General features: G+C 45.2%; 1 protein-coding gene across 1 annotated transcript; it reads right to left on the reverse strand.

The window, feature by feature from the left end:
* Window positions 1–1,356: 1,356 nt before the first annotated feature.
* LOC134601584 (tigger transposable element-derived protein 1-like) lies at window positions 1,357–8,257 on the reverse strand. The gene is made up of 3 exons (XM_063446109.1): window positions 8,044–8,257; window positions 1,455–2,517; window positions 1,357–1,378 (listed from the first exon to the last, which is right to left on the reverse strand). Exons 1-3 carry the CDS (start codon window positions 8,255–8,257, stop codon window positions 1,357–1,359), a joined length of 1,299 nt encoding a protein of 432 aa, XP_063302179.1.
* Window positions 8,258–14,178: the final 5,921 nt, after the last annotated feature.

Raw genomic sequence — 14,178 nt, forward strand, 5'->3', positions numbered from 1 at the left:
CCCTTAAATTGCAATCAATAAAATAACTTAATTATGTAAAAATATTACATAAATACACACGTATAATTTAAAAATATATATGCATATTTATATATTTGAAGTCTACGTGTATATTTATATAATTATTTATGTAATTTTGTATATGGACATATGAATAGTTTGTATTCTTTTTATTTATTTATATATACATAGATATATATACAATTGCCGATACAAATGCCGATGACAGTCCTGAACCGTCCTACGTCCTTAAGGGGTTAAACACCAATAAACAATTACAAAAAAAAACCTTTACATAAATAAATATCTAGAAACGACTTTACTGAAAATTAGCTTTCACCAGTCAGCCGTGATAAACCTGGCACCTTAATCCACCAACCAATAAACATTAATATCCTCTGTAACATAACCAATGGGGATACTCTTAGCAACTTTACTAACAAACCCCACGATATAGCAGAACTAATACATATATATGGTAATTTATTAAACAAGATATGTTCCCATTAATAAAAAAAAATGGACTACACGGCACCTTCATACTTGTGCACAGGCTTTTGAATAGCCTCCTGTACCCACCGTTGTTAGCCTCTACTGACAGTCAATCAACATCTCTGCTGATACTTCAAACCTTCTAATCTGCCCACTTACCTGACCTATCTCTAACTGACCTGTTAGCATACATACATACATACATACATTCATACTGACATACATGCATATATACAGACATACTGACAAACATACATACATACAGTGGGACCTCGGTTTACGAATTTAATGCGTTCTCCGGGATGTTTCGTATTGCGAAAAATTCGTAAACCGAAACACGGTTTCCCATAGGAATGCATTGAAAACCAATTAATGCGTTCCGGAGGTGAGAAAAAAGTCAAATAAAGTATTTTATCTGTTCAAAACTCTTTAGAAAGTGCACTTTAAAGGCATAAATACTGTACAGGGACATGATTAATCAAGCAATAACATTTCAAACATCCAACTTTATGTTTTAAAACATCACACATCTACTTTTAAAACTTGGCAGACTGTTGGTAACATGGTACAGTACACTTTAACTGTACATAAATCACATGTCAACAGGGAAAACATGGAAAATTTCTAAACAATTTCAACACTTTTTGGAAGATGAGGAGGACGAGGGCAATTGGGCAGCACTAACACAAGCAGGTTCTTCTTCATGTCTAGGCTGTTTTTGTAGGAACCTTTCCATTGTCTGCTGCCTCTGGCGCCTTTTAAGCATCTCTCAGAAAGGGGACATGATGTCTGTGTCAAAACTGCTCACAAGTCTGTGGGCTAGAGCCTTATCTGGGTGGTGCTGCTGTACAAAAGTCTGTAGGTTTACCCACATTTGGCATGCCTCCTTGAGTTCCGTGGAAGAGAGCTGTTCCTCACTCATTTCCTCCTCCTCCTCAAATGCGTTCTGCTCCTCCATCGACTCCTTCTGCAATTCTACCAGCTCCTCGGTGGTTAGGTCACGGTCGTGTTCCTCCACCAACTCGTAGACATCCTCCTCAGTCACCTCCAGGCCCATGGTCCTCCCCAAGGAAACAATTTCCTCCAACACTGTTGACTCTGGTGCAGGTGCAGAAGCACTGGAGGCAGGTTTTACAACACAGTCTGGCCACAGGTTGCGCCAAGCAGAATTTACTTTTGTCTGGCTGACCCCGGCCCAGGCAATGGTGATAATCTGCAGACAGCTCACAATGTCAAAATGCTCTCTCCAAAATTCATGGAGGGTGAGGCTTGAGCGATCTGTCATCTCAAAGCATCGCCGGAAAAACTCCCTTGTGTAGAGTTTTTTAAAATTGGAGATGACCTGCTGGTCCATTGGCTGGAGTAGTGGGGTGGTGTTAGGCGGAAGGAACATGACCTTGATGAAATTAAAGTCCTCCAGCAAGTCTTCCTCGAGGCCTGGAGGATGGGCAGGAGCATTGTCCATGAGCAGCATGGCCTTGAGTGGCAGGTTATAGTCCACAAGGTACTTCTTCACAGCAGGACCAAAAAACGCATTGACCCACTTCACAAACAAGAGGCGTGTGACCCAAGCCTTTGGGTTAGACTGCCACAAAACGCTCAACTGCTCCTTGTTCACCTTGTGTTTCTTGAAGGCCCGTGGGTTCTCTGAATGGTAGACAAGCAGGGGCTTGATCTTAAGGTCCCCACTGGCGTTGGCGCAGAACAGGAGGGTAAGACGGTCCTTCATCGGCTTGTGGCCAGGCAATGAGGTCTCCTCTTCTGTGATAAAGGTACACTTTGGCATCCTCTTCCAGAAGAGTCCAGTCTCGTCGCATTTGAAGACCTGCTGAGGAAGGTAGCCCTCTGAAACTATGACCTCCAGGAACTCCGTAGCATATTCCTCAGCTGCAGCAACATCAGAACTTGCAGCCTCTCCATGCCTGACCACACTGTGGATGCCAGATCTGGTCTTGAACCTTTCGAACCACCCCCTGCTGGCCTTAAAGCCTTCTGCATCTGCTGACGTTCCTGGCTGTGTCGCGACTAGTAATGTGGTCCAGCACGCAGAAACTATGTAAACATATACATAGGTAAGAAAAGGAAAATAACAGGATAGAGCGTAAACCGGACCTCAGAATGGCCGGACTAATACGCTAGAGACAGAGAATGGTCAAAGGGAAAGCCGAGGTCAAGGAAGCCAGAAAATACTCAATACCGATAAAACAAGCCAAGTCAGGGAAACCAGAGATCAGAATAACCAGGGAAACGCCAAGGATCAAGATACCAGGAAATCAGAATCACGGAAATAGCACTCTCAGGAAATCAGGAAACTGAAACCACGACATGGCAAAGTAATGGGAAAAGCTAGGGGTTTAAATACCCCTCTCTAGGCTATGATTGGTCAGAGGGCGACCTCTGACCCCAAAACGTGCGTGTGCGTTGACGTTGTGACGTCACGCACACGTTGGTATAATTTTCAGGGGCGGAGCTACTCTTAGGCGCGACCACGTGGTCGGCGCCATGTTTGATTCGGGCGTGATGCCCGGAAGAACGGAAGGAGCGGTTCCTGGCTCGCCGACGAGCAGGTAAGCTCGTGTTGTCGGCGTGGCCGTGCCGGTCGGGCACGGCCGTGAGGCTCGGCGGGCCGGTGACCGCAACAGTACCCCCCACTCGAAGACCGCGCACCGGGCGGGAAGGACCCGGCTTAAGAGGAAAGCGGTTGTGAAATGACCGGATAAGACGGGGCGCATGGACCCGGTCAGCAGGAACCCAACAACGTTCCTCGGGACCATAACCCTTCCAGTCAACGAGATAGGACAAGACACCTCTGGATAATTTGGAGTTCATTATAGAACGGACTTCGTATTCTTCTTGATCACCCACTACCAAGGGCGGAGGAGGAGTGGATAATCTGGTGTAGCGATTGCAAGTAAGGGGCTTGAGCAGAGACACATGGAAAGTATTTGCAATTCTCATATGAGCCGGAAGTGCCAAAGAATAGGTCACTGGATTGACACGTTGGGTAACCCGAAAGGGACCTATGTACCGGGGGGCGAATTTCATGGACGGGACCTTAAGTTTGATATGTTTTGTGGAGAGCCACACCCTGTCACCTGGAAGATATACAGGATTAGCGCCCCGTTTTTTGTCAGCTTGGGCCTTTGCTCGTAATGAAGCTTTCTGCAGAGCTGAATGGACGGAATCCCAGGTATCATGAATTGATTCCAAACGGGTGTTCAAGGCAGGAATTTCCGTGTCTGAGAATTCAGAAGGAAAAACAGCGGGGTGATAACCCTGATCTACAAAGAATGGACTATGATTAGAAGATTCATGAGTGGCGTTGTTCCTGGCGAACTCAGCCATGGGTAAGAGCTCACACCAGTTAGACTGATTGGCATTTATAAAGCAACGTAAATAGGCTTCTAGAGACTGATTCGCCCTCTCTGCTGCTCCATTAGTTTGAGGGTGATACGCCGACGAAAAGGAGAGTTCAATGCCTAATTGCTTACAAAAGGAACACCAAAACCTAGAAACAAACTGGGTACCTCTGTCAGATACTATGCTTTTAGGTACACCGTGCAACCGAAAGATCTCTCTCAAGAATATTTGAACTAGATCTTGAGCAGATGGTAATTTTTTAAGGGGGACAAAATGTGCCATCTTTGTGAACCTATCGATAACCATAAGGACTGTATTAAACCCGTTTGAACTGGGTAGATCCACAATGAAATCCATGGCTAAGTGGGTCCAAGGAGCACTGGGTATGGGCAGTGGTTGTAAGAGTCCAGGAGGCGATCTAGGAGGAACTTTAGAAACGGCACATATTTGACATGCCCCAACATATTCTTTGATATCGTTTCTAAGAGCATGCCACCAAAACCTCTGGGAGATGGCAGAGAGGGTTTTATGGACTCCAGGATGGCCTGCTATGAGGTTGTCATGGAACAAATCTAGTACCTTCTTTCGAAACTGAGGTGACACATACAGTTTGTCCGGAGGTTTTCCCACAGGTGCCTGAGTTTGATCTGCTATTATGGCACAGAAGAGTGGAGAAGACACTTCGGTAACTGTAGTGGCAATGAGGCATTCAGGAGGTATAATAGGATATATCACCTGTTCCGGAGCTTCATCTGTCTCAAACTGCCTAGAAAGTGCATCTGCCTTGGTGTTTTTAGTACCAGGCCTGTACGTAATTATGAAATTGAATCGGGAGAGGAACAATGACCATCTAGACTGACGAGAGGACAGTCTCTTAGCGTCCCCAATATAAGCCAAATTCTTATGATCAGTAAAGATCAAAAGTGGCTCTTTGGAACCTTCCAAGAGATGCCTCCATTCCTTAAGGGCAAGTACAATGGCCAAAAGTTCCCTATTCCCTATGTCATAATTCTTCTCTGCAGGTGTGAGTTTGCGAGAGTAAAATCCACAAGGATGTAAAGGTGTATCAGGACTTTCTATTTGAGACAGAATGGCTCCAACTCCTGTCTCTGATGCATCCACCTCTAGGATAAATGGTTTGGTTGGATCAGGATGGGTCAGGACAGGTGCTGAGGAAAATAAAGATTTTAACAGTTCAAATGCCTCTCTTGCTTCTTTGGGCCAAGATGTACAATTAGCTCCTTTTTTGGTTAAATTGGTTATAGGGGAAATCACGGAGGAAAAACCCTTTATGAATTTGTGGTATTCGCAAAACCTATAAAGCGTTGAGTGGCTTTAAGGCCCTTGGGTAATGGCCACTGTAAGACTGCCTCCAGTTTACGGGGATCCATCTGGAAACCAGACGGAGATATAACGTATCCAAGGAATTGTATCTCCGTTTGGTCAAACTGGCATTTCTCCAGTTTACAGTAAAGGCCGTTCTGTAACAGGGTTTTCAGTACAATTCTCACATGTTCGTGATGTGTCTCTAGGTCTGGGGAATAGATGAGAATGTCGTCCAAGTACACTAGAACGAACATGTGAAGGTACTCTCTTAGGACATCGTTAATAAAATCCTGGAATACCGCTGGAGCGTTACATAATCCAAACGGCATAACCAGGTATTCGTAATGTCCCATTCTGGTGTTAAATGCGGTCATCCATTCGTGACCGTCCTTAATCCTGACTAGATTGTATGCACTTCGGAGATCGAGCTTGGTAAAGACTCGAGCTCCCCTCAATCTGTCAAACAGCTCTGATATAAGGGGAATAGGGTAGGCATTTTTTATGGTAATCCTATTCAAACCCTTATAATCAATACAAGGGCGTAGGTCTCCTTCTTTTTTAGAGACAAAGAATAATCCAGCCCCGGCTGGTGAGGAGGACCTACGGATATGACCCTTTCTGAGAGCATCTTTAATATATTCCTCCAAACAAAGATTTTCCTGGGGGGGACAAGGCATAGACTCCTCCCTTGGGAGGCATAGTCCCTGGTAATAAGTTTATGGTACAGTCATAAGGTCTATGAGGAGGTAACCCTTCTGACTGGACCTTGTTAAATACCTCTTTCAAATCCATATACTGCGGTGGAATTTGTGTGGTCAAGGGAGGTGCAACAGGAACATTAATGGTACCAATAGGTTGTGGGATTTGCTTAAGGCAAACACCTCTGCATCTCTCACCCCAACTCACAATCTCTCCTTCAATCCAATCCAAACGTGGATTGTGTTTCAGGAGCCAAGGGAAACCGAGTATTATCGGAACTGTAGGTGAAGATATGATTTGAAAGGTCATTCTTCAGAGTGGAGAATACCCACTGAAACAGTGATTGGCAGAGTTTCGTGTGTGATGAAAGGCTGGGTAAGAGGCCTTCCATCAATGGCCTCGACTGCTATCGGTTTCTCTTTATGTCTTAAGGGCAGGAGATGTTTTGCAGAGAATTCTTTGTCTAGGAAATTCTCCGCTGCCCCAGAGTCAATCATAGCCTCACACTGAACAGTAGTGTTCTTGAAAGATAAGGTTACTTTGACAAGGAAACGGTTCTTAGTCAATTTAGGGGACATATACATCACACCTAAGGTCGGTCCCCGTACGTGCCTTAGGTGTGCAAGTTTTCCGGCCGAACCGGGCATGACGATCTTAGATGTCCCTTCTTGCCACAATACATACATAACCCCTCGTTACGTCTGTGTTGTCTCTCTGCCTCAGTGAGTTTAGCGCTACCCAATTGCATGGGTTCAGGTTCTGGAAGAGGCGTTTGGCTACTCACCACTGGGTTAGAGAAACGAGGAGCTATGGACAAATTAGAACGTCTGTTACGTTGTTTGTTTTTCTCTCTCTCTCTGAGCCGGTTATCAATGTCTATCATGTAGGCAATAAACTCATTAAGATTAACCGGAAGGTCTCTAGCTGCAGTCTCATCTTGTATACTCTCAGCTAGACCTTCAGAGAAAGCAGCCACCAGACCACTATTGGTCCAATCAACCTCAGACGCTAATGTCCTGAACTCTATTGCATAATCGGCTACAGAACGACTGCCTTGCTTGATTCTCATAAGGGCTTTGGCAGCGTTCTTCTCCCTGCCTTTAGGTTCAAACGTAGCCTTAAAGGCCGTAAGAAAAGTACTGTAATCACGGGCTACTGCGTCACCACTTTCCCATAAGGGGTTAGCCCAGGTCAAGGCTTTTCCAGTTAATTGGTTCATCAGATAGCTTATTTTTGATCTATCTGTTGGGAATGAACCTGTGGAGGCCTCAAAGTGGTATTCAATTTGGTTTAAAAAACCTCTGAATTCCTTAGAATCACCTCCATAGCGAGGGGGCGGTGACAAGGTTATGGACGGTGGTTTATGTGGTACGGGAACCACTACAGGTGGCGGAACCACAGGTGGTACCGGAGGGACCTCTAAATAGGCAGTTCTCTGGAGCAAGGTCTGAAATGCCTGGGAAAATTGGTCTAACCTGTGGTCCATATCCTCCACCCTACTCTCACAGGCGATCATATGCTTGCATAGTTCTGCAGGATCCATGGCCATGTCGTAATGTCACGACTAGTAATGTGGTCCAGCACGCAGAAACTATGTAAACATATACATAGGTAAGAAAAGGAAAATAACAGGATAGAGCGTAAACCGGACCTTAGAATGGCCGGACTAATACGCTAGAGACAGAGAATGGTCAAAGGGAAAGCCAAGGTCAAGGAAGCCAGAAAATACTCAATACCGATAAAACAAGCCAAGTCAGGGAAACCAGAGATCAGAATAACCAGGGAAACGCCAAGGATCAAGATACCAGGAAATCAGAATCACGGAAATAGCACTCACAGGAAATCAGGAAACTGAAACCACGACATGGCAAAGTAATGGGAAAAGCTAGGGGTTTAAATACCCCTCTCTAGGCTATGATTGGTCAGAGGGCGACCTCTGACCCCAAAACGTGCGTGTGCGTTGACGTTGTGACGTCACGCACACGTTGGTATAATTTTCGGGGGCGGAGCTACTCTTAGGCGCGACCACGTGGTCGGCGCCATGTTTGATTCGGGCGTGATGCCCGGAAGAACGAAAGGAGCGGTTCCCGGCTCGCCGACGAGCAGGTAAGCTCGTGTTGTCGGCGTGGCCGTGCCGGTCGGGCACGGCCGTGAGGCTCGGCGGGCCGGTGACCGCAACAGGCTGTTGTTTGAGGAGGTCAGCGTGCAAGGCCTTGGCTTTTTCGCAGATGATCGCCTTGGTCACTGAGTCCCCTGCACGCTGCTTCTGTTCAATCCAGAGCAGGAGCAACTTCTCGACCTCCTCCAGAACAGGTGGCCGTTGCTTGGACACCCTGGTGACTCCCTTGGCTGCATCTCTCCCAGTAATCTTCTCTTTCATTTTTAGGATTGTACCGATTGTGGATGCACTCCTTCCATACTCTTTGGCGAGGTCAGTCAATCACATTCCTCCTTCATGCTTCCTGATGATTTCCTTCTTGTCCTCAAGCAGAATCCTCTCCTTCTTCCTCTTCCCAGCTTCCGCTGCTTTCTTGGGTGCCATGACACCACCGTCCCTAAGTATGCAAAAAAAATAAAAAATGCTTTACACCCACATGAGCTGATATGGAAAACAACCCCACAATGCAAAACACACAGTAAAAAGCATGCACAGCACATGAGCTGGCATGGAAACCACAGTAAAAGGCATGCACAGCACATGAGCTGTAACAGGCATGCACAGCACATGAGCTGTAAGAGGCATGCACAGCACATGAGCTGTAACAGGCATGCATAGCACATGAGCTGTAACAGGCATGCACAGCACATGAGCTGTAAGAGGCATGCACAGCACATGAGCTGTAACAGGCATGCATAGCACATGAGCTGTAACAGGCATGCACAGCACATGAGCTGGCATGGAAAACAACCCCACATTGCAAAACACACAGTACAGTACTGTAACAGGCATGCACAGCACATGAGCTGGCATGGAAACCACAGTAAAAGGCATGCACAGCAGATGAGCTGGCATGGAAAACAACCCCACATTGCAAAACACACAGTAACAGGCATGCACAGCACATGAGCTGGCATGGAAATCACCCCCAGAATGCAGAACACACAGTAAAAGCCATGCACAGCAGATGAGCTGTAACAGGCATGCACAGCACATGAACTGGCATGGAAAACAACCCCACATTGCAAAACACACAGTAACAGGCATGCACAGCACATGAGCTGGCATGGAAATCACCCCCAGAATGCAGAACACACAGTAAAAGCCATGCACAGCAGATGAGCTGTAACAGGCATGCACAGCACATGAACTGGCATGGAAAACAACCCCACATTGCAAAACACACAGTACAGTACTGTAACAGGCATGCACAGCATATGAGATGGCATGAAAAGCAACCCCACAATGCAAAACACACAGTAACAGGCATGCACAGCACATGAGCTGGCATGGAAACCACCCCCAGAATGCAGAACACACAGTAAAAGGCATGCAAACAACCAAGCTCAGCTCCCTACCTTTCCACTTCTTGAGATGCACCAAAAAGGCTCCAAACCCTGCTGCAAAAGGCTCCGAAAGGCTCCACAACTTGCTGCAAATGGCTCCAAAAGGCTCCACAACTTGCTGCAAATGGCTCCAAAAGGCTCAACAACTTGCTGCAAATGGCTCCAAAAGGCTCAACAACTTGCTGCAAATGGCTCCAAAACCTCTCCAACACCTCCACACTACACACTCACGTGCTACCCTCACTTCAGTATGCAGGGGGCGGAGCTATAAACCGGGACACTTGTTTCGTATTGCGAAAAAAAATGTAAACCAAGGCATTTTCTTTTCCGAATTTTCATTCGTAAACCGAATTTTTCGTTTACCGAGGCGTTCGTTAACCGAGGTTCCACTGTACATCCATACACACAGACATACGTTCATAATGACATGCAGACATACATTCATACTGACATACAGAATGACATACAGACATACATTGATACTGGCATACATACATATAGACATACATGCATACATTTATAATGACATACAGACATACTGGCAGACATACACACATACATACACAGACATACATTCATAATGGCATACATACATACAAACATTCATACTGACATACATGCATACTGACATCCATACACACATACACACAGACACACGTTCATAATGACATACAGACATACATTGCTACTGGCATACATACATATAGACATACATACATACATACTGACAGACATACAGACATACATGCATACAGACATAATAACATACAGACATACATTGATACAGGCATACATACATACAAGCAGACATACATTCATAATGACATACATATATACATACATAATGACATACATACAGACATACACACACAGCTCATTTTTCAGCCACCCTCCTGTTTCTTACCTTTTTTTGCAGGAGGGTGGCTAGGGCTGATGGGAGTTGGTGCGGCTCTCTCTTGACTGGCGTGTGCTCCTCCCGCATGGAGTGAGCTGGGAAGAAGTGCCCACTTCATACCAGCAGCACTTGCTGCGACTGCGTTTTTTTTTTAAAGGGGCCCGGTCACGCTATTGCGTGGCCACAGCACTGACCGAACCCCTGAAGCTATAGGGACCATCGGGTGGCCATAAGTGCATGGGCCACCCGATAAGCCCCAACAGCGTGCGGGCAGTTCCGCCGCTACACGTGGGGCCCGGCGGCCGGGACCCCCAGGGCCGCCGGGCCCATGACAACCGTCATGGTTGTCACCCCCTGATGGCGGCCCTGATGATTTGTCCCCTGAAGGTACACCGGCACCCAGGCTTCCAAGCACAATAACAACTTTGCTCCAATGAAGTTGTTATGGTGTCCAGACTGGTCCTTTAACTATGCAAAGAATTACATAGTAACCTAGCAATGCAGGCTGAAAGAAGCTCAAAGTGCAGCCATCCACACATCTTTATTACTACTTTTGATCAATTAAAAGGTGAAAAACACATTTTGTCATGATTTCCAACATTGTCAGAAATGTGGGTGATTAATTGTGTGTTTTGGTTTTTTATTGTCCCTGTAATGACCATTGTCCATTTGCTTTCCTTGGTGTTAGAAACTCTGTGTATATCAAATATACTGTATATGCAAACTACACACGGATCTAATACTTCAGTGTTCAGATCTTTCCCACCTATGCAAGTTTTATTTTCGATAAACTAAAAAAATAGGTCAACTTCATTTTCCACCTGAGATGTGAAATATCCCCTCTGGGGCTTCTACAGCTTCGGCGAATTAATATAATACAGTCTATTTTCTTATTCTTTTAACTAGTTAGAAAAACCTCATAATTCACTGACCCTCCTTTATTTATGGTCTGACAGGCGAATCTGCACCCAATACATCAATACTGACTCGGAGTCCATGAATAACGACCGGACTGCGAGTCACGCATTTTGGCTGCTTATTTTAAGATTGTTCGTCATGCATCTGTTTGACTTATTACACGGTCTGCTCCACTGCAAATTCAGCATTTTATTTCGTTTCATCGCAGATGAATTCTGTCGTCCCGAATTCTGATCTGTGCTTATAACTTATTCTAGGATTACGGTGCTTGTAATAGGTAGAGACTGCGACATTGTTTATAACACAAACAAAATGACCCCCTTTCCTCAAATTTGGGAAATGTGCTTAAAAAGTGACAACAATTATAAAAACAAAGACCAGATTTCAATCATGGTTTGATCTATTGGGAAACAAAGACCTTTTTCAGCAGAGGTGAACCAGGACCAGTCTTTCAATAGACTTCACCGTATCCATTTTTATTGCAATTATTGCCAAGGGTTGCTACTGCAGGGACTAAACTTCTCAGCCTCATTTCTAACCACTGGTGGAATTGATGGATCTTGTAAGATGATGACTTTCATGTTTAGCTAACCCTACTAGGTTTCACGATGCAGCTACCCATCAGACTTACAGTAGTCTTACACATTTAGAAAGGAAAACAATAGAAGAACTCCTTGTTCCATGCTACTCGATAGTCGATTCGATTGTCTATATTATCTAAAGTTAGAACTCAGGGTTGTTCAAAATTCAGATTATGGACACATATCAGTTGTATGTGCAATATAGGAATCAAGATGGAATCCTAAAGGCACTTGTGATAGAAGCTCCCGTGCCTTTTGGAGAGGCTTGAAGACCAGCGTCTTGCCCACAAACTTTAAGCCTGTTGCCAGGAGCCCTAAAAGGGGTCTGTTGTCACTGTGATTCCCAGCTAGACTTTGGGACCTCATTTTACACTGTAGGTGCCTGCCCAAGAGATACCCTGAGACATTCTGGAACTGTTCCTTAGATCAGGACTGTGCTGAGGTCCGGTCAACTTTAAGTGGGTATCAGTCGTTCCTCCAACCATGAAATGGAGCTCTATTTGGACAGCGAGGCCAATCGGTGTTGAGCTTTCCAGGAATATAGCTTATGTAGGGATGGAGTCTAGGGAGAAGGGTTGTGTGCTTTGCCTCGGGGACTGTTGAGGCACAGCAGGAAGCCAATTGTGTTGGCTAGAAATGGTGTTATTGGGTCCTCAGACAGAGTTGTGCTGGGGAGACTTTCTATTATATGAAAGACACCCTGCAGAGAGACTTAACATTGTTGTGTATAAATAGCTGCATGCTGTGCAATAAAGATCATTCTACCTCCTACATTAAGACTTGTCTACATTTAGACTTGTCTAATGTGTGGGTAAAAAGCTGCAGTCTCTGCTTTATAGTAGAGAAGGTCTACTGAGCTATGATTACTGCAGCCTTGCCTGGTGGAGGTCCTCAGAGACCACAGTCAAGCTTTGGCAACAGGCTCTGAAGTGCTCTAGAGTCCCTGATAGCAGCTAGGAAGCTGACCTGGTGGAGATACTCAGTTAGACGGTCTTGATTTCTTAAATGATTTCTATTACTGTAGCAATGAATTCTACATACTGCATGACAGCACTTTGCATTAAATGGCATCCATATCCAATAAAACACAGTGGATCTACCCAGGACTGCCATCAGAAATTGTGGGGCCCCTGACACAGCTCAAGGTCTGGACTCCCCGGGGCCTGCAACCAAATCCACCACAGGGCTGCCCCAGAGTCCTCCCACATGGCCGTCCCCGAGTCCACCCACAGGGATGCAGTGTGTGTACTGATTGTGGATGTAGAATGTGTGTAGTGGATGTAGAGTGTGTGTGTAAAGCGGATGCGGTGTGTATAGTAGATGCAGATTGTATATTTGTGTAATGTATGAGGTGTATATTAGATGCAGAGTGTGTGTTTGTGTAGTGGATGTAGTGCGTGTATATAGAGAATGCAGAGTGTGTGTGTTTGTGTTGTGGATTTAGTGTTTGTATGTATTAGATGTGGTGTGTAGAGTGAATGCGTAGTGTGTGTATAATGAATGCAGTGTGTGTTTGTGTAGTGTGTGTATAGTGAATGCAGTGTGTGTTAGTGTAGGTATGTAATGTGTGTAAAATGGGAGGAGGGGCATTTTCATTTATTTAACTTTTTTTTTAATATTTTAGTTTTTATCATTTTATTTTACTCCCCCCTCCGTGCTTCTTACCTGGCCAGGGACGGGGGAGATCGCATTCCCTGGTGGTCCGGTGGCTTGGTGCTCTGAGCCAGCCACAGGACACTGCAGAAGGGGCCCGCAGCACTCTCTGACTTCACTTCCCAGCAGCTCTTGTCTCTAAGTCTCACAAGAGATTGCAACAAGCAGGTAGGCCCGCAAGTGCACACACATATATATATATATATATATATATATATATATATATAGCGAAAATCGCTATATATATGTGTACTTAGGCCATATGGGGCCCAGAACTCCCAGAGCAGTTTTCTTTAACACTGAAAAAATCTCTTCAAACCTTTACCCAAAACTATGTGCCCTGTACAGAAACAAATCCTGCCAAAGCCCTACAGTACAGAAACAGTGCAACAAATGCTAATGCCAGTCACCGCAAACCCACCTTAATAAATGCTCCCGCACCGCAAACCCACCTTAATAAACTTAATATGTTATATAATTCGTTCTGCCACTTTGTACTAGAATATAATTGCTTTACCCACCACTGTGACATGTTAAAAGAGCTAAATTGGCTGTCTCTGGAATCGCAACACACCCTTCATCTTTCCAGCCTTGTGCATAAGAGCATTTCTCGGAAGCTCCCACCCTACCTGAGTTGAATGCTCTCCCCAGCTGTTCTCACCTCCTATAACCTCCGAACCAGTACTAGCATGATATTTAGCATACTGCAATACAAAAATAAAGTGGCACGATCCTCGTTTTTCTACAGAC

Source organism: Pelobates fuscus, chromosome 3, assembly GCF_036172605.1.
Source record: "Pelobates fuscus isolate aPelFus1 chromosome 3, aPelFus1.pri, whole genome shotgun sequence".
NCBI classification, from domain to species: Eukaryota; Metazoa; Chordata; class Amphibia; order Anura; family Pelobatidae; genus Pelobates; species Pelobates fuscus.

Excerpts from the sequence above, each read along its gene's own strand:
- LOC134601584 (XM_063446109.1), bottom strand. The coding sequence starts at position 8,257 with ATGAAAGAGAAGATTACTGGGAGAGATGCAGCCAAGGGAGTCACCAGG. Across the intron at positions 2,518-8,043 it reads ACAGCCTGTTGCGGTCACCG|TCGCGACACAGCCAGGAACG; the intron begins GCCCGCCGAGCC and ends CCACATTACTAG. Across the intron at positions 1,379-1,454 it reads CTGGTAGAATTGCAGAAGGA|GAGGCATGCCAAATGTGGGT; the intron begins GTCGATGGAGGA and ends ACGGAACTCAAG.